Source organism: Labrus mixtus, chromosome 16, assembly GCF_963584025.1.
Source record: "Labrus mixtus chromosome 16, fLabMix1.1, whole genome shotgun sequence".
Taxonomy (NCBI): Eukaryota; Metazoa; Chordata; class Actinopteri; order Labriformes; family Labridae; genus Labrus; species Labrus mixtus.
Window position 1 is genome coordinate 5,594,736 of NC_083627.1, and position 21,659 is coordinate 5,616,394.

Here is a 21,659-nt window from a genome sequence, read left to right on the forward strand (position 1 = left end):
ACATAGAGAGAACACTTTTTGAGGAGTGGCTAGTACACCCGTCAGCCCCTCCCAGGCTGAACATCAGAAGGATTCCTGACATGGACCAGACAGCTGTAAGACCAGAAAGAAGAAAAAAAACAAACACCTGGGGCACTTTCCCCTCTTTACCTGAACACCTGACAGCAGTTATCCGGGGTAATAACAGAGGCAGAGATGTCTGATAACACATAACAGTGGATGCCTGTCATTTCTTCACAGTCATTAGCAAGATTTTTTTTTTTTTTTAAATGTCACCCATGGCTGCACACTACAGTAATAATGCATTAGTGTGTACTGAAGACTGGTCCAACTGCAATATTACACAAGTCAAATATTTGCAGACAGAGTTGCAGACTTTATACAGTCAATATGAAAAACACAGGTGTGGTTAAAGATTTACTGCATGACCTACTGTAACAGACAAACAGACGGGGGCCTCCACCAAAGTGGGACTGATGCATGATCTATGTCTTGTGAGTTTGTCATTGCAGGATTTTCCATCAATTTGATCGCCATAGCAACATCATTCGCCCTACATCGAAGTACGCACGTCTCTTTTGTCCAGGCTGGTTGCGTGCTGCGTGTCTCTTTCCCCTCGTATATATCAATTTACACTGCTCAAACACTGCACACATTCGCTTAAGACGCTGAAGGAAACATCCAGGCCGAGACGGATGTGAAATGTTGCAACAAAAAAAATTAGTCAACTGCGCCATCTAGTGGTCAAGTATGAACATCAACGGGAGACACACGTTTGTCTTGTGAAGGAAACAATGTTTAATACTGAGTCATGATATTTTTGGTTGTATAATTTCTTTCACACAGTCGCCTCAGAATCAAAGTAACACCTGATGACATAAATGTTCTGATGGAGAGGAAAGTGTCCACTTCATACAAATAATACTCGAGTAATGCAGAGTTAAAGCCGGCTGCTCGCCCTTGGGATACTTTATGCCTAGCTGGTAGTTAAATAATTATATTAGATAAAATAAATAAATTCATAAATAAATAAATAAATAAAGAGTCTAAAATAATGGAGTCATGTGCAATCTCGTCTTGTTGCTGATTTGCTTTTCAGTAGAATCCGGAGTCTTGAGCGGCCCAGTTTGGAGTCTGAAAGAAGAGAGCACAAAGAAAAAACATTTGAAAAGGTGTTCCACTAAAAAGCTCAAAACTCTTCAAGAGATTTGTTCTAAAATTAGAAACCCTCCAGCTTCTCCTGCTGTGAGTGATTGACAGGATCAAAAGTACAGCTGTAGATAGAGACGGCATCAAGGGGAACGCCTGGAAAACGTCACATCTGTTCCACACTGGGGGGGGGGGGGGACAAACCACTGGACACGATGCTGAAGAGCTGCTGTGCGCCCTTCTAAACGGCTCCTGTCTTTTGGTTTCATCCTCTGAGCTGTACGGTACATGTGGAGGTAGGAGGAGGGTCGTTGTTGGCGTCTCAAAAATAACAAAAAAAAAATAACAGTATTGACAAAGCCAGCGAGTGGTTGCCATGGTTGCTACTTCTTCTTTCTGCTTTTTGGCAGATTTGTAAACCGACGACGTGCATACTGCCACCTGCTGTATCGAAGTGTGTAAATAAACTAGTGAACTCGGAACGATGTTACTAATGTGAACGCAGACCAGCGAGGTGGGAGCCTAACAAACCAAGGAGATCGTCGGACGCCGGTCCTAGTTGGACCATCGGTGAGCGGTTGTCGCCCTAGTTTTTGGCTCTGTTGCTACCTGTCTGCCTTTTTTTGGCGGAATCGACATGTTGAATCAGCGTCAGTGGTCGGTCAAAGGAATCTCTCTGATTGGCTGTTCGGAAGTTTAATTTATCTCCAGCTCTCGACACAGGTTCAGGAAAGCCCCTTGAGCATGCCGCTGTAGTATCCATGCTTTCATCCATTAATGCGGTTTCTCCTTATTTGTCGCCTCTTCTTTTCTTTTTCCACTAAAAGACCAAGGGCTGACAACGCCAGCGCCATTTTCAACTTATTATCAGACATTCTTCTCCATTAGTAGGCTACCTATAATACGAGTGGTGACCGACAGCGGTGTGAAAATGGTCTTCATGTATCATAACAACGGTCTACCACCCCCTGCTGGCATGGAGAGTTATTTCCTCTCTCGCATGTGGTGGTTGCATACGTGGTGGTTGGCCGTCGGCTGTAGTCTTTGCGGTGTGTTCGAGTGCAACTTTTTGGCCAAGATGTGCCACGGACGGCCTTCGTCGCCACTAGGTTTTTGCCGTCTTAGAATTCTAGCGTAATGAAGGCACAAGTTCAGAAGGTGTTAAAAAAATTCAACTAAGTTGGTTATATTGGGACAGTAAATACCTCATTCCTGTTGCTGTGAGCCACTTTCTTTTCGATGTTCATTGCCAACAATTGGCTCCGGAAGGACAGACTCTTGGTCTTCTCGATAACTTGCTGGTACGGAGAAACTGCGTTGTTGCCCATCACCACATGACCCTGAAATTAATCCACAAAAACTGAATAAAAAACAGACTTTATAAAGTATTACAGAATCCCAAAAAACACACAAAAAAAATCAATCATTGGATGTTTTCAGTCTTACAAGAGAAAAATAAACAGACAGGTATATTCATGGTCTTGTCAGGGATGTTTATGTATTCTAAGTGATTTGAAGCTCGTCTGACTGGAGCTGGATGAGTGAGTGTGGAGCCTCACCAGCTTGGAGTCGATCTTGGCATCCAGTCTGGCGTTACGGATGAGGTTGACGATCCACCTCTCCGCCTCCTCAGGCGTCATGTTGAGCTTGTCTGCCAGCATGCTGAGTGGAGAGAGTGAAGGAGGAGGGGGCGTTTTAGTGAAGAATATATCCTTTTGCATGGCAAGTCTTAAAGTTCCCTTCTTTTTACACTTGACTGAGATATACTTAAAAATCTGAAGGGATGTGAATAACATCCAAAGATTTGAGAGCGTTGGGAAGTCAAATGACTCCGGAAATCAATCACCCGACTTCACAAGTTGAAAGATTCTTTCATCATTTCTTTTTCTCTCGTGTTGTACAGCGCTGAACACTCTGTTCCTAACAACCTTGACAACTTCAAAAAAGGCCCGTACCTGATGCTGATACACTGATGAATCCGACAAAAGGTCTCGAAGATGAAGAGACGAGCGTTCTCAATGAAATCCTCGAGGCAGGCGACCAAGAAGAAATCATTCACAAGAACCTGAAGAGGGGAAAAATAGAGTGTGAATCTTTAAGCATGGTTTACTTTATACAGTACAGTATAAGTATACACGTACAGTAAGAAACATTCACGTAAGGAGGAGAACAGGAAAAAAGGACAACATGTTCCTCAAGTTGTTCTAGCTTCTCTGTCAGCACATTTTCCACTATATGTGATTCTCTTTTAAAAACACAAGTGATGAAATAACAAGGCTATGTTTCCACATGAGCATTGTGGTTATAATTTCAGACCCTCAACATGTTCAACTGGCATGAAATGTATACTTTAAGTTCACTACGTTACATAATAACACCACACAACAACCACTAATAACGTGCTGGGAATAATTGTGTTCTGGAAAAACTTTCAGTTGTTGAAGTTTTGAAACCCACATACATTAAAATGTCCTGCTCCAAACGCTCCACGCTCACATTGAACAGAGTTTATAAGACAGCCCTGCAGCTGGAGTTACGGCCTCTTTAACACAATAATGAATTTAAAAACCCCAAGATTTATTTGCACCCTCGCTAATCGGCATCAGAATTACCAGTTGGTTAAACGCATCACTAATATGTTTATATTAGTATAAGTTGGCTCTTAATGCTGCTCATTTATAACCAAGCTGTAACACAACTGCCCACCAGTCGGGACAGTTTCCACCAAGCAGTCCGGATTGGTTCAGGACAGTTTGGTACAATAAACCCTGATCTTGCTTGCGTTTCCACAGCCGACCTCACCCTTATTTGGAAAGCGCAGTGTAAGCCAGATGGAGATAGCTGTGTCAGCTCTGTAATAATGTGACATCATAGCAGCCCAACACAGTGTAGCACCCTATTAATTAAGTTCAACGTTCAAGACACAGTAACAAGGGATCCTTTAGGGTCGGATTTGGCACCCTAACAAAAGGCGATCAAAAAAGTAGGACGGTACGGATCAGTTATTTTGGTAACATTCCCAACTTCTGACGATAGAAGCGTCGATAAATGGGTACTGTACCATACCGAACAGAACTGAACTGGACCGCTTGGTGGAAACGCGGCTATAGACTGGCTGGAGCTCCGGCTAACGGGCGTCCTCTGCTGGCTCTACTGCCTGGATGTAAACAAGCAAAGTGAACAGACCGCATCTCATAAGAGCCGCGCGTCTGGGAGTATTCAGATCAAGAAAACTGAGATTAAAATGTATGCAGGCTTTGTCACATTAAAATAGCAAATTAACCGAAGCAATGCGTAACTAACCACATATAGGAGAGGCATGTTAACGTTAACCTGCAAGAAGAACTGAAGGCTGGTGGTGCTAGCACTGCTAACGTTAGCCACACTCCACAAACCAAATTACATTGTTTACCTGCAGAACATTTTCAATACATTGTTCTCAACTTTGAACGTTTTCTGAATGTTTTCTTAACTTCAAACTTGTCGGTTAGGTTGAATTTAATTTTTTGAGTGTGACGGACTTCAAAATGAGTCACCTAGAATTTATTGCCACACAACATTCCTCCTCCATCTTTACCGCCAAGCTCGTGCTACAGAAACATGGAACCTGCCAGTCGCTGAACACGACTGCATAATGAAGCAGTCACCCAAACTTGAGCCTCGCAGAGTGTTCTTCTGTAGGAGATTAAATTTCAACGTCTCTATCTGTGGTTTTAAAGCGACCATCACTGGAACATCAAATGGGATGTTTGGCCACCTCAAATCTCGGGAAGAGCTTAAAATGCATGAATATATTAATGTCTGGAGTTTTGAAAGAAGATGTGGCACCATTATTTCACAAGTGGGTGTCATTATGCAAGAAATCCAATTATCCAACGAGCACTTTGCTGTGGTGTGGTGAACGCTAACTCGGTAAATACTCCGTTTAGAAATGCAATCAGTACTTTTTCATCTCATGACGGAGGATTCTCAAAGGTCCATATCTGACATCTCACATCAATCAAAAAGTTCACTTCCCACAAGAGAAGAGCTCATTAATATATACGAGCAAAACAAATCATCCTGTGAGGATGTTTTTACAGCAATTAAGAGGAGAAATGATCTCTGGGGGGAAGATTCAACAAAAACATGTGATTCTTATTTCCCCTGAACATTCAAAGTCAGCAGAATAAAAGACAACAGAGTGACTCCATGAACCCCCTTCTCTCTGCTGTCATTGTGCTCACACTCCGCATCTGACGGGATAGTTGAGGCTTTTGCAATCACTGCATAATTTATACAAGAGGGGAGAAAAAAAAGCCAATTGATGAGTGCTCAACGAACGCGCAAAGTGGTCCCCGAACACAGCTACAAAAACCGCAGTCAAGGGTTTCTAAAGAGGAGGCGACCGAGCTCCGAATCTGACAGCTGTTCCGCTTTGGAAAATCAAACTGAATGAAAAGTTAAAGCCAGCAAATCAGGCCAGACATGGATTTGCTGGGGCTGAATAGCAGCAAAGTTAAAAGAGAGGGACTCAGGAGATCAGAGCACCATAACTAAGAGAAGCTTCATATTAGCCCTCAGTCCCAGGAGACGGCTCACTTTAATGGGGGAGATTTAGGTTTGAGCAGCGTGACAAACACACGCTGTCAAGAAACTTTAGGAAGCCAAACCGTACCGCCTCGCACTCCCTCAGCTTCTTCTGGGCGCTGTCGAAGTCGAAGTTCACGTACAGACACTCCACAAACTCTGTGATCGGGTCCTTGTATGTGTACGACTCCTGCAGAGGCGAGACACACAGACACACACACACACACACACACACACACAGAGTCATTCATGTGTGACTGAATCCCGGAGACTGATTAGATCAAATTCATTCTGCCAACATTTAGTGACCTTACCTGTTGAATGACCTTCACCAAGTCCTTGAGCACTTGCCTGCGCTTCCGCACGTCTTTGTTGGTGATGACTGCGGTTGTGAGGTACCGCAGCATGTGTGGGCACATCGTCTGAATGGCATTTAGGTACCTGAAAAACACGGGCAGCACACAGCCGTCAGTGGATGCCGACGCAACAATCGAAAATTCACTCGGCTATTTTATTTAAAAAAAAAAACGTTTGTTAGACATTCGTTACCACACCAAGTTTAAAAAAAAAAAAAAAAACATTCATGTTCGGAAAATGTCATTAGCAATACAACAGCAGGTCGACCTTCAAACTAATGAGGACTCAATTCAGTATTCAATATGAGCGCTGGATGAAGCGCCAGCAGGCAAAAAGTTCTTTGATCTGTTGAAAAAACCCAGACAGAGACTCACTGAGGCTGATAGAGGAAGAGCTCGATGATGTTGTCTCTGCCTTTCGGATGGTTGAAGAACACAAAGAGGGACCAGTGGATGAGCCAGGTCCTCTGCTGGAGCGACTGGAGAGGAGAGCTCACAGACTGAAGGGGCGGGAAAAAAAAGTTACAAAATCAGTCAGTAATCTTGGTTTTGGACATTTCTTCAAAGAGCTCACAGGCCTGTAACTGTTTCTAAAAACCTTCTTCCCTTACATTGTTATCAATAGTCTCTCTCAGTCGAGTCAGATCCTCCATGGCTGCCTCCCAGTTCTGCATGAGGATCTCAGAGGCCAGCTTCCCCCACAGAGAGCTCAAGGCGTTCCTGTCTGTCGAGGGAACCTGAGCAGAGCGACAAGTTCTTGATGTAAGGAAGACGGCCCTCTCCTCTGTGATCCATGAGAATGTTTGACTGTTTTAAAGTTTTTCTTACCAGGACGCGGAAGAAGTAGAGGTACTCTGCAGCCCCAGAGTAGTTACCGCACTCGTACTGGAATTTGGCGTACCTGTACAGAGTGTCCAGGTATTCCTGACGAAACTGAGAAATAAGAAACACGATGTATAAACTTAAAGAGGACATATTATCCCCCTCCTCCACCTTTTCAAACGGTCCCCCTGTGGTCTAAATGAAACATATGTGCTGTGCTTTGGTCAAAATATAACATGAATCAAGCAGCAGAGGAGGTTTGTGACCCTGTATAAACCAGCTCTCTCAGAACGCTCCGTTTTGGTGTGTGTGTCTCTTTAAATGCAACGACCCCCCCCTGAGTTTTCCAGGTAGACATCACTCCTCTGCAACGAGAATAAAAATGGCGGACCTGCGCAAAAGTTTTGTTCTAGGCTGGAGGTGGAGTCCATGGGTGGAGATACCAGGGGAGGGGAGGGGATTTTTTTTTTTTTTTTTACCAGAATCCCACTGTGACATCACAAGGAGAACAAATTTGAAACAGAGCATTTTTCTCTGTGTTGTAAGACTTATGCAGACCACAAACAAAGGACTGGATGGGTTTATTTCACATTTTGTGGGTCAGTAGACTCTCAGGTTACCCAAATATATGTTCAGAAACACTGTACAAGTGGATTTTTCTTAATATGTCCCCTACAAATCACATAATAGTGATCATCTACAAACTGAATAAAACCATACAGTCATACAGGGGTTTAGTTTGACCTTTTATAAAAGATTTATTACCTCTAATGAATCTGGTAAAAGCTCATTAGATAAATCACAACAGTCTATGTTTAATGAATTTTGCTTTAAAGCGTGCATAAACCTGGATACAGTCACACAAGCAGTCCACTGTTTTTCAAGCAGCGAGCACCTCTGCTTAGAAAGCTAATTGAAGCTGTGAGGCTGACAAAATGCGGATCATTAAGAAAAGAGACACTTTCTTGCTTTCATCTTTTAAGACAGAACAAAGCCCGTCTCTTTTTTTCCACACCGACACTATCCTCCTCTCAGAACAATGCAAAAAGATGTGAACAATCTTTTATGAACAGATGCATCAAAACAAAAGCAAATAATCCACACATTATAAACTCAAGACATTCAAACAGAAATGACATTCACAAACACTGCGAGGAGATACTTTGATCAGTGGGGGGGAATAGTGGGCACTTTGGTGGGTGTCGTTGGATGATTGGATGATTTGGATAACAGCCCTGGTGGCTAACAGTGGCAGCCTGTTGTTATGGAAACCAAATCTTCCTCTAAATATGAAATTGCGGTGGATTTTTTGAACAATAAGAAAATGATGTGTAGACATCATTAAACCACTCAAAACTTACATTGTGTTTCTCCGACAGATAGTCGAACAGCATCCTCCCATCTCTGATGAAAAAAAACAAAAAAACAGATCAATAATCTGAAGATGAGCCATCATTAGTCAGCAGACATATTCTCTCAAGTATTAGAGTACTGTTAGTTCTACACAGTGGTGAAACGGATCACCTTCCACGGTTCGGGCCACACGTGAAACATGGTGTAAAATAAATGTTCTGCCACTAAATCCCTGCAGAGTCTCAGTGAAAAGAAGGAGACCCCCTGTATGAATAGGAAGACAATACATCTCAGTCTTCTAACATTTATGTTCACTTACGTTTTTCTGATTTTCACACAGAAACGGGTCGTAAAGTGTTGATATATCAATGTGTTTGGTGACTTTGTTTCAAACGCTGCTTCGACTTTTCTCCGTTTCTTCTCATGTGTTTGTGTTTATCATGCAGGGATCAGCTGGTGGCTGCGTGTGACAACAATCAGTAGCTAATGTTAGTAACGTAATGTAGTCAATGTGTGTAGAGACACACACACACATCTGCTAAATGAAGGGTGTGTGTGTGTTACATGTCCAACATCGTCAAAGCTCGTACAAGAAAAAAAGATTACAACAAAGAGATTTCTGTAGATTAAAGCGAGCGTTTTGGTCATGGAAAGTTCTGTTTTATATAACAGTCTGTTGTACTCAGATTTAAAAAAAAAAAAAAACACTTTCTAAATAAAGAAAAGGAGTTCAGCTTTATCTGACTGCTTGTGTCATTAGCCAAGAATAAAATCAAGATGTAACACAATCCAGGAGATTCATTTTGAGCTGCATTGATGTTAAAATGCAAAGTTTGAGTCATGTCAGCTGAGGAGAAGAAAAGTGATATCATAAATATCTTTATGGTATCTTTTAAATATCTCTATCGGCTCAAGCTAAAGGGAGATCGGGCCTTTTCAATAAAAGCCCCTAAACTGTGGAACAGCCTCCCTCATTCAATCAGGTCTGCACCCTCTGTTGACTCTTTTAAGTCCCGTCTCAAGACATACTTTTAGATTTTAGCATTTGAGTCCCCTGGTCCTGAATAGACCATTTCTTTCAGGTTCCTTTGTTGCTTTCTTTATATTTGTATATATATATTTCTCTCTTGTGGACGTTGAGATCTGAAGTTGTTTTCTTCTTCTTTTTTTTAATGCAGTGTACAGCACTTTGGTCAGCTGTAGCTGTTTTTAAATGTGCTTTATAAATAAATATGACTTGACTCTGACTTTTTTATGCCCTTTCCGAAAAAATCGTTCCGATCCATGATAAAAAATCTGTGATCTGATCCGAACCGTGTTGTCATTTGCCCCACTAGTGCCACAGTGAGTGTACACTTAACCAAGTATTTGAGAGTGATGAATTTTTAATTGTTTTTTTACATTTCTTTGCTCTGACCTCGTGGACTGCATTTGTCGGGTGGTCTCGGGATCCTCGAACATCTTGACGATTGGCTCCGTCTCTGACTGGAGCTGCTTCAGTTGGGCCACAACCGAAGTTCTCTTCTCCCTCAGAGCTGAAACATCAGATGTCCTCATATTAACAGAATGTGATTACATGAGGGTTGGTGACGCCTACATACAGACATTAAAAAAAGCAGCTGACCTCAATAACTAAACATTAAAAGGTTAAAATTAATTACTCAAACACCTAAGGAAAAAGGTTTTATGACAACAATTAACTGGTGTGTAGCTCAGAGGCACGGAGGAAATAAGAAGGTTCATGACGCTTGATCCCACAGTGTCTTGGTTCATGTATTATTATTCAATTATATACTCCTGAGTTTTCTACACAGACTTCCAAAGTCACAGATGCAAAATAGGACGAGAATGAGATCTCTGTTGCACAGCGAGGGCGGAGAGCGGAGGAGCACAATCTTAAAATGTGCACGGACAGCAGGGTTTGCTTACAACACATACCTCCATTATCAAAGAACTGAGATCAATTTCTTGCGAGTTAGAGCACATTAGTTAGCATGAAGGAACCGCTTCTTTTGCTGCTATTTCAGGCAGATAAAATCGTTTCAAAATGGTTAAAAATCTGACTAAATGTTTGATGCATGTCTTAATCCCGATCACTATATTCAACATCCATGTAAACACTGAAGTCCTAATCTCCAATCAGAACGGATCGGATCGGATTTGGGAAATGTTGCCTCTGTAAACATTACTTAAAGGCCTACTACTGAAACGTTGCTAATACATGTTTGCTTGCAAGTTGCACACAGTGCAGGTGTTTACTTTCAACTTTTTGATCTCCTATATGTTTATGGGCGGCTCTGCCAAATGTTTACAGTCATTGGCCACCGTGTATCACTGTGCGTTGAGATTTTTGACTGGTTGTAGACGCTTCACTCATCACTGTGACCTGTACACTAACTCAGATTGGCCATCTTTGAACGTGCGCAGGCATATACACTGGCTGAAGCTCATTTATAAAGCTCTTCTTACTTATGTTCATACCTTCAAAGAACCAGAAGCCACTATGCCTTGCGTTCCTGTGATGTCTTTAAACTGTCTGTGCCTCGTGTCCGCACGGAGCGTTTAGTTTTGCTGCTCCCACTGCATGGAACTTTCTCCAAAATGACTTGAAAATGGCGGAGCTCATCTCGCTTGAAGCCTTTGGCTCAATCTTAAAAGATAAAATGCGCGAGACAATTGGACAGTGCCTGATGTGTTTCTGAATTGTAATCCGTGATCAAGATTCTGCACTTTATCTGTAAATAAATTTGCACATTGTAAATCGTTGTTCTCTCTTAACTTATTGTTTGTAAACTGTCTCTTTATCATGTAATGCTTTTTATGACGTGTGCTGCTGCCTTCTTGGCCAGGTCACCCTTGTGAAAGAGATCCTGATCTCAATGGGTTATTTATCTGGTTAAATAAAGGTTAAATAAAAATAAAATATAATCCTACTCACCTGTCTTATAAAATGGATGTGTGAAGGTTTTTCTATTTTGCATATATTTGTTAACACAGCAAGTGTGTTGCCTGGGTTCTTGTGATGGTTCTTATGATGGTTCTTGTGATGGTTCTTGTGATGGTTCTTATGATGGTTCTTGTGATGGTCGGGTTATATATGTCTGTTGGGTATCGTGCACTTTGGGTTCTTTTCTGTTGAATTGTATTTAATTATTTTTAGTATTTTGCATTTGTTATGTTCTTGCTGTTGTTTATGTTCTTCTGTGTTTGCTTTAGTTTGTTCTTGTTTGTCAAAGCACTTTGTAAACCTGTGTTTTTAAAAGGTGCTATAAATAAATAAATGTATTATTATTATTGTTATTATTATTAATAATAAAATACATGACTGAGTCCCTGTTCACTTGCTTATTATATTTACCATCTTCACTGCTGAACAGATACTTCATAAAGAAATGTATAACAACACATTCAAAGGAGTGCTCCTCTCTTACAATGTGGGATTTCCTTGTCGGCGTACAGGTTTTTGTAAACATCCATGGCGAAGTCCACCATGTTGGTCTCACTGAGCAGGTCCAGCTTCCCCTGAAGAAGTTCCTTCTCATTGTAGATCTGTCGAGAATCAAAGAAAGATTAAGTTGTTTTTGCTTTGTTTTTTTAGTTTTTAGTTTTTTTAGTTTTTGCTTTGTTTTTTTTGTTGTTGTTTCCTGTCAAAGCATCTTTGAGTATTTAGAAAAGCGCTATATAAATCTAATTTATTATTATATTATTATTATTATTACCACGTTAACAACACAGTCAAATGTACTAATAAATAATAATAATAATAATAATAATAATAATACATTTAATTTGTAACGCACTTTACAAATGTGGCAGACTAAGAAAGTTCAATAACATCTGCCCAGGTTTAACCAAGACATGAATGCATCTCTTAACAACAACAACAACAACAACAACAACAACAACAACAACAACAAGGTAGTTATCAATGCCCTAAATACGTCTTTATTCATGGTAAGCGTTGACATAGACTATTGCTAACTTCTAACATAATAGAAATGAGAGAAAAATTAGAAAATATAAATAAATATAAATAAATTCAACGTGTCCTGCCAGCTGACGAGCTTCTTTGACATGACTGCGAAGTTGGCCTGCTAGTCATCTGAGTCCAATCGGTGCAAGAAACAACCGTGTTTTACGATATAAATACCCAAATATAAACATTAATATCATAGCGAGAAGTAATATAGTACAACATTTCACGTACTCCTTTCACTGACAAGAATTCCAAAAGAGGAAAAACCAAATGCCGGTCCAGAAAATGTGCTATTTTGGTTGTCAAATCGTAGTCCGCCATCTTTGCTGGCTTCTTCTTCTTCTTCTTCTTCTTCTGATGTGTTTCCGGCAGTGTAGATGCATTGGTGCACATTGCTGCCTCCCTCAGGCCAGTCTTGGTAGTGCTTTAAGGTACTTCACTTTTTAGACAATTACTTTTCTTGAGAATATAAAGAGTCTGTGTCTGGTGCTCAGAGGTCACTGATGTAAAGTTTGACACAGCTGCTTTGGAAACACTTGAAACCACTTTTTCAAGTTTTCAGAATGACCGTCCAACATAATTTCACACATTAAGAAAAATATCAGTTATCATCAACATGCAAGATGCTGTGAGACTGAAAAGTGAGCATGTCATTGTCATCAGAATGAAAAGTTATGACAAGACAGGACAAGACAAGACAAGACAAGACAAGACAAAACAAGACAAAACAAGACAGGACAAGACAGGACAAGACAAGACAAAACAAGACAGGACAAGACAAGACAAGACAAGACAAGACAAAACAAGACAAAACAAGACAAGACAGGACAAGACAGGACAAGACAAGACAGGAAAAGACAAGACAAGACAAGACAAGACAAAACAAGACAGGACAAGACAAGACAAGACAAGACAAGACAAAACAAGACAAAACAAGACAAGACAGGACAAGACAGGACAAGACAAGACAGGAAAAGACAAGACAAGACAAGACAAGACAAAACAATTCAAAACAAGACAAGACAAGACAGGAAAAGACAAGACAAGACAAGACAAGACAAAACAAAACAAGACAAGACAAGACAAGACAAGACAAGACAAGACAAGACAAGACAAGACAAGACAAGACAAAACAAAACAAGACAAGACAAGACAAAACAAGACAAGACAGGACAGGACAGGACAAGACAAGACAGGACAGGACAAGACAAGACAAGACAAGACAAAACAAAACAAGACAGCACAGGACAGGACAGGACAAGACAAGACAAGACAGGACAGGACAGGACAGGACAGGACAGGACAAAACAAGACAAGACAAGACAGGACAGGACAGGACAGGACAAGACAGGACAGGACAGGACAGGACAGGACAGGACAAGACAAGACAAGACAAGACAGGACAGGACAGGACTGGACAGGACAAGACAAGACAAGACAGGACAGGACAGGACAGGACAGGACAGGACAAGACAAGACAGGACAGGACAGGACAGGACAGGACAGGACAAGACAGGACAGGACAGGACAGGACAAGACAAGACAAGACAGGACAGGACAAGACAGGACAGGACAAGACAGGACAAGACAAGACAGGACAGGACAGGACAGGACAGGACAGGATAAGACAGGACAGGACAGGACTGGACAATACAAGACAGGACAGGACAGGACAGGACAAGACAGGACAGGACAGGACAGGACAAGACAAGACAAGACAAGACAAGACAAGACAAGACAGGACAGGACAGGACAGGACAGGACAAGACAGGACAGGACAGGACAGGACAAGACAAGACAGGACAGGACAGGACAGGACATCACAGGACAAGACAGGATAGGACAGGACAGGACAGGACAGGACAGGACAAGACAAGACAGGACAAGACAAGACAAGACAAGACAAGGCAAAGCAAGGCAAAATAGGACAGGACAAGACAAGACAAGGCAAGACAGGAAAAGACAAGACAAGACAAGACAAGACAAGACAAGACAAGACAGGACAAGACAAGACAAGACAAGACAAGGCAAAGCAAGGCAAAATAGGACAGGACAAGACAAGACAAGACAAGACAAGGCAAAGCAAAGCAAGACAGGACAGGGCAGGACAGGACAGGACAGAAACAGTATTTACATTTCTTCTGACCCAGCCCATTAAGTGAAGTTTTTATTCTTTGATTGTGTAACTATTTTAGAAAAAAGTAGCCCGACATCAAAGTACAAAATCTAAATTGCTCTGAAAATGTCATTTCGCTTCAGCCCAATGAATTTGTGATTGATATGAGAGCTCAAACTGTGGATTGTACACATTATACAGATTTAGATTTTTGATCCCTGTAGCTATAGCTCCACACTGGAAACGTGACGCACAAAATATTTTTGTCTTGGCATACAGGCAAACATTAACCACAGGCTGAGAATACATCAGGAAGCATTTGTCGGGTTGAAGAAAATGGCGTTTAAATTAAAGACTTCAAGAATTAAAGTATTCTCGTTCCGACATATGGACAGAAGTGGACTCTGTGGACACGTGACCAAGATAAATGAGAGTCTGCTGTTTTATTGACCTCCTTGAGGTCAGACGTGGGACTGCTTGGACAGGTAGCATCTGTGACCACAGCATGGGAGTGTGATCAGCGATGTGAGATGGAGCTCTGTGAGGAAGCGAAAGCACTCCTCCTCAGCCTGCAAGGGATGGCACCAGTTGGAACTAGCTCTGATCACAACGTCAATAGTCACAGAGAAAGATCTATTTTGTTTACAGATGCAGTCTTGGATGTGTCCTGAGTCTAATTTTTTTCAAGGAGCAAAGGAGGAGGAATGATCGAATATCTTTAAGTCACTGTGGCCGCTGGGAAACCAAACGCAAGGGAGAGATAGGAGATGTTCAAGGCTTAAATGAAGGTTTAATGATAATCCAGAGAGCTGTGCCACAAGCAAAGCTGATATATCTTCAGTATAGTGCAACACAAATGAGAGTGCAATCATAGACCTGAGTTATCAGAGTTGGAACTTGACGGGGAAAAGACTTGAAGGCAGGGTTGGTAATTTTCAAAAACTAGCATGATTTTTTTAAAGTAGCATTCCTTCAGTGCTCCGTCTACACCCCCTCCCCTCTGTGCTCCCTCAAAAGCCACGCCCCCTCACTTACATGCACGAGCGTCGCTGGTCCAGAAGCGCACCTCAGCTACGTCGTCTCACGTCTCATTCAGCGGTAAGTAAACTCACAGTATAAACTCCGTCATCGGTGATGCACTTTGAGTGTGGGCTAGTGCACACAAGGAGTGGAGAGCGAGCAGGGAGACAGGGAGGCGCCTGATTGGTTCATCAGATTGGTCCCTCGTGGCAGACATTGGTTGAAGTTTTTACAGGCTTACAAACTGCTACAGATGACTGATTTTCTTTGTTCCTTTTTCAGAGAACATGAGTTATTAATTTCTGTCGGGACCTAAAGACAATTTCAGCCAAAATCTGAAAAAAGTGGATCTGGAGGAAATTACCAACCCTGCCTTTAATTGCTTTCCTTTATGAGTCGCCAGAGTGAGAAGAGCACATGTTTTTTTTTTTCTGTGAAACACGAAATGTCGCTGAACCTCAGCTCCAATGATAGCGTGCCAAACCAGTCAACACACTCAAGAGAGCAACAAGATGATGTTGGTGTAATAACCTGCCTCTAATCATCCTTAAGTTCACGAATTGAAACGGGGAATAAGACTCAAAATCAGAGACCAAGATACACTTTGATATGTAGTGATACACACTCTCCCTGATACTGCTGCTCAATGGCAAGCAGTACAAGACTGTCGTCACTTTGAGATTTAAAAAGGGGTAGTAACTCATAAAAAAAAAGTCTGCATATTGTAACTTTTTCAAAACTGCACTCTCATCACTTTGCACCTCTCTCTGCTTACTCAAAGGCTGCAGTCGAGCGTAGCCATTTTCATCAGGTTTTGAATAGCTAGGCAATGAATCCCCGCATGAAATCTCCATGAGGGAGCTTACTCGTGCCTTACACACACACACACACACACACACACACACACACACACACACACACACACACACACACACACACACACACACGCACACGCGCACACATCAGTTTAAGAAATGTCATTTTTGCTGGCACATATCCACAACCTCCTTCTTTTCTGCTCTCTCTTTTTCTCTCTCTCTGTCCATCCTCGAGGCCATGACACACACACACACACACACACACACACACACACACACACGCACACACACGCACACACACACACACACACACAGAGATATAAACACACACACACACACACACAGACACACACATCCCGGACTCAATCTGAGAGAGACGCCTGGCTGCCTTCCACTTCCACTTCTTTTTTATGAGAACAAGAGCCAGCTGGATGTGCAGCGCTTTTGAGGAGAAGCCAAGGATTTAATAAAGACATAAGAGCAAATGAAACTGATTAAATGCGGACAAAGAAAAAGCATTATCTTTAAAAAAAAAACCTGCATGTAATCTCCTCCCTTTGATGATAATTCAGATTCATTGCCTTCTTGTGATAGTGTGTCCGGGTGGTATGCTGTGTACCGCTGCTCTCTGGAGCCACCGAGGTTCACAAATGTCAAAGCGAATGAATTTCTTTACCTCCGTGACATTAAAGCAGTGGAAATAAGACAGCAGGAAAAACCGCATCCTGTCCAGGAGACTTCTTCTCCCCCCTGCCCCCCCCCCACTTCTTCTACATGCACTTTCACTCCAGTTTCCCGGCTTACACGAGTCTACTGGGTGATGTTTACTTCAGAGCTGGTAGATATTGCTTGTGGCTTGTACTAGGTGTGTTGGCAGCGCTGCAGTCACCAGGCAACAGGCAGAAGGCATTTTGTCTCAAACTGCCCAATCCTGCAAAAAAAACTGACACCAAAGACAAAACGGTGAGTGCTGCTTGAGCCTCGTCATTAAAAACGGCGCTAGCCCTATATTTTCAGCAACTATACCAGGACAAACCGTGTGTATGCTGTTATTTCCCTCCAATTTCTGATTTTTTTTTTCTCTAGAAAAACAGGCTGGAGAGACAAACCTAGATGGAATACAATGAGCATGTCTGAAAGCTGACCTTAGAGCCAATAACTTTAAATTGCACATGATTGAGGTCCAATAAAGGAGAAAATTCTCCACACTGCAGATCGAGCTCACTATATATCAGATGCTGTCCATCATCTGATTCAAAAGGTGCATTAGGATCAAGCTTTGATCCTCACGGAGCGTCCGTCTGCTGCCATCCACGCACAGCACTTATGATATGAGTCTGAGGAGGACGCACGGCCAGACCATGCTGCAAACAAGAATTTAAATGATGCATTCTAAGTGTCACTCAGCCTCCATACTCGATTTTTGGATCGCTCTATACCCAAAATGCATCGGGGCTCTTAGCCACTCCAAAGAATTTGAACAGGCTGACATCATCTGAGTTTTGGCCTGTCTGCACTCCCCCCCCCCCCCACCCCCCGCCAGCGTCGGCAAAGCTGAACAAAGAGACGTCTTGAGTAAGTTAATATGAGGATGTTCCACTCTTTTAATCGTATTTATTTCGGATAATAGTTCAAGGCTGCAGCATCTCACATGCAGCAAATCATGCAATCATAAATGAGTGATGGATTTCTCAGACTTCAAGTGTATTTGGGCCTTCATCACTAACACAGTCAACAGTTTACAGGCTAAAAAGCAAGACATGTAAATTCTACTTATCTGACATTAATACGTTTGAAAGTTATACAAATACAGAAGCAATATCAGAGGTCGGCATTTAGTTCGATCTGTGTCCAAGTGGACATTATTATTATGATTTTTTTTGATTGAATACAGGCAAGCAGCCTCCACATGACGGTGTGAAATTTGACAAACAACAACAACAAAAACAAACAAACAAACAAACAGTCAAACAGAATCAATCTGATAGTTAGACAGAGAAAAACTAAATAGACTAAAGCAGCAGTAATTATTAAAATGATCGCACAGAATCACTGACAAGGGGTGCGTCGGTGGCCGAGTGGTTAGGGCGCGCCCCCCACATACACAGAGGCTGTAGACCTGAAAGAGGGCGACCCGGGTTCAAATCCGACCTGTGGCTCCTTCCCCACATGTCATTCAGCACTCTCTCTCTCTTTCTCTCTCTCTCTCTCTGACCTGCCTGTTGTATCTTTATCATTCCTGTAATTTCCAGTATTTTTGAACTCTCTGTTTGGCCTGACTGTTGATGTCTGTCCCCAGTTTGTGTAAGTTCTTTGTCAGTCAAAGCACTTTGTAAACATCTGTTTTTAAATGTGCTATATAAATAAAGTTATTATTAATATTATTTCCTGTCTCCTTTATAAGAAGGACGTTGTCATCCACACTGTGCAGTGGCCAATGTAAGAAAAACTGAAAACTGAAAAAGGATAAACAGTGTTTCTTTAAATGGAGTTAATTATTAGCTCTATCATAAAATAAAATGTATATTTCATCTTTCTCCTCATCACATTTTGCACAGCCGTCCTGTATAAACCTTTCATCATGCAGCTTTTGTTTGTGTACAAAAACATGCATCTGTATATTATATATCTGAATGTGTTCATCGCTCTGTTTGAACACTGTAAGCTTAGTTTCTGAAGGGATACATTCTGTGTATGAATCGAAATATTTGGCCAATAAAGTTGATTCAGCCTCTTCTAAATAATCCATTAGGTAGGGGATGTATATGAGGTCATAAAGTAGACATTTATATATTTTCATATAAATTGTTGTACAGATGAGACCATGGCTGAGGGAGTGCAATAACTTTACTGAATAAAGTAAATAAAAAAAATCCCATTTTCTCCTGTCACATAGACGGTGTTGCTTGTTTTTGTTGCAGCTTGTCAGCCCCCGACAAAAAAAAACTTCTCCTTTAGAGTTGTTTTCTCCTTTTATATACTGGAGAAAAAGCAAATCTTCCTCTGAGAAAATGTTAAAGTCAAAAAGCTTTGACAGCATTCGTGCGACAAATAAACATATCTTGCAGATTTCCTGTAAAAAAAAAAAAAAAAAAAAAAAATTCTGACCTAGTTGCAGACGGAGGAGACTGCAGTGCAGCGGTGCAGAGGCCAATACGAAGCTGTCAATCCTCTCAGTGATGGACCTACAGTAAACTGTATGTAGACATTTACTGTAGGTCCTGTTCGCACACCCATACCGTATGTATGAATATTGTATGTATGAAAGACATTAAACCTTAGATGATGCTGCACCCACACACAGTCAGAAGTTATCACCAGCAGAGCACAGGAGCTTGAAAGGGCACGCTAATGATAGTCTGTGGTGTGCGAGGAAATAGTGTCAGAGAAAGAAAAGACACAAAACATGAATAAAGAAGTCATTAAAAGAGAATCAAAAATCTCACTTCTTACTTTGTGCCAGTGTGTTACTGTCAGAGATGGCAAAAACAAGAAGACTTACATGAAACTGAAATCATTTTTCATGCAAAAACATCTGAAATACAAAAAGGGTGTGAGTAGGCGACCATATTTAGTTTGTATATTATACCGAGAATTGCTGAAGATTAACTTGTTGAGATCATCAAGAATTTTGTCTGAACCTCAAACTTCAAACTAAGAAATGTTTATAGAGTTTCAGAGGTTTTTAGCTTTCATAAGGAAAGTCAGCTGGCTATATTTAGCACACAGAAGCTCAGGGAGGGAGAGCAACAAAAAAAAACCCAGAAAGTAATTGAATGTCAAGAAAGAGAATGCACAGCTGACATGTTTTTATTTGCCCTCGGCCTCGGCACTTTGCCCTCACTTAATTTAAGCTGAATAAAACGAACTGAGCTCCCCAAGTTGTGTGCACACACTCTCACGGAGCGAGCTGAGGCTGGAGTTCAGACACTTTGTCATCTTCTTAGTAATTTATCTGTAAAGCCGAGTGTTTCTCGAGAGGGAAAACAAGTGCTCAGTGCTTTGATCCAAAACACTCCAGCAGCCTTTTGACTCTGCCCCCACACCAAACACTCTCAAACACACAACTCCAAATTAACCTCACCTGAAGGGCTGTCGATATGTATACAGGGGGAGAGAAACTGTAAGCTAAAAGGAAAGATATTACATTTTGTAGCCTTGGCTGTCAAAGAACAGCAGACACTGAAAATGGCTGATTTAAAGGAACAATGTGCAAAAAGCATATCATCTGTAAATATCTCTCTGAGTCATGACTGTCTACAATGAGTGAGAAGCTTGAGTCCTGCTGGCTGTGTTGTTGTCAGAGCCGTGTTTACATGGACGGGACGGCCGGCTCCTCCCCTTGTGTATAAAAGCTGTTTTAGTGGAGGACTAGAGAAAAGAAGAAGAAGAACATACTCACTGATTATTTGGATGTCATGTAAGCGTTTTTAGATCACACTCATTCGGTGTCAATTTATATGCAATGTGAAGCGACGAGCTATCTAAAGACAACTATGAAGGCACAACGAAGGCCACAGGCAATTGCAGCTCGGGCCAAGGACAGTTTTCGTTGCTTGCGCTTAACTTCTCCATATGAGCGAGAGTGGAGGGGGGTTGGAGGGGTGTCGCTGGAGGAGAACAGCGGCTTCATTGGCTTTATTTTCCAAGACCAGAGGTTGCCGCTAATGTGAAACGTATGAAACAGGATTAATTACTTTTGTGAAACTTAGTTCACAAAAGTATTGCTCATTGCTTGTTTATTTTCTCGATGTATAGTCAGTTCAACATCAACTTTCTGAAAGACGTACATTTTGTTATTTTTCTGTCTGTCACTCGGTGAAACCTTGATAACATAAAGAGTTAATCACAGCACATTAAAACCCAAATCAGTTCACAAAGTCCTCTCAAACCGGAGTCTGGCTTCATCTTCTTTCTCTTTGCCAAGTTGACACATCAAGGTTGCAGTGTGCAGATGTTTTTGAATCCCAATGAGAGCACAAGTGCTCAATGACAGTTTTAACGGTGCTATTAGTGAATTGGGCTTCTGCCTTTTTAAAGTAATGGCATCACATTTTATACGCCTCTTTTTTTTTTTTTACTGCCTTTTATGCTTACTCTTTCTACGGGATCACAACCCCTCTGAGATCTTTGGAGTTCTCCTCAGACGTTTTAAAAAAAATCAATACCTAGTGAATCCCTTGTGTGTCTTTTTCTGAGTACAGATATAGCTTTTTATGTAATGGTGTTTTCCTAACTCACATTTCATCTCTCTATTTTCAAGGCGTGTGTAAAAAGGAAAGAAGCTATTTGGATAAAATAAACCCAAAGTCAATCCTTCGGGTAAACCTTTCTCTGTGAATAAAGACTGAAATAGTTCATCTAATGAGCTATTAGACAATTATCGGGGAAAAAAACGTGACAGAAATCATCATGAAGAATATTTGCTATTTGAGTTATTCCTCATTGGGAAGAAAAGGAACATCTATATTTATAATTAG

General features: G+C 41.5%; 1 protein-coding gene and 1 long non-coding RNA gene across 2 annotated transcripts in view; one reads left to right on the forward strand and one right to left on the reverse strand.

The window, feature by feature from the left end:
• The window catches only part of LOC132990656 (uncharacterized), a 316,893-nt gene that overhangs the window by 243,225 nt on the left and 52,009 nt on the right, over positions 1-21,659 (forward strand). The window lies entirely within an intron of this gene.
• eif3eb (eukaryotic translation initiation factor 3, subunit E, b) lies at positions 842-12,594 on the reverse strand. The gene is made up of 13 exons (XM_061059999.1): positions 12,457-12,594; positions 11,681-11,798; positions 9,667-9,784; positions 8,258-8,300; positions 6,903-7,007; positions 6,686-6,811; positions 6,450-6,574; positions 6,033-6,159; positions 5,807-5,908; positions 3,105-3,214; positions 2,709-2,811; positions 2,355-2,489; positions 842-1,134 (listed from the first exon to the last, which is right to left on the reverse strand). Exons 1-13 carry the CDS (start codon positions 12,544-12,546, stop codon positions 1,096-1,098), a joined length of 1,341 nt encoding a protein of 446 aa, XP_060915982.1. The 5' UTR covers positions 12,547-12,594; the 3' UTR covers positions 842-1,095.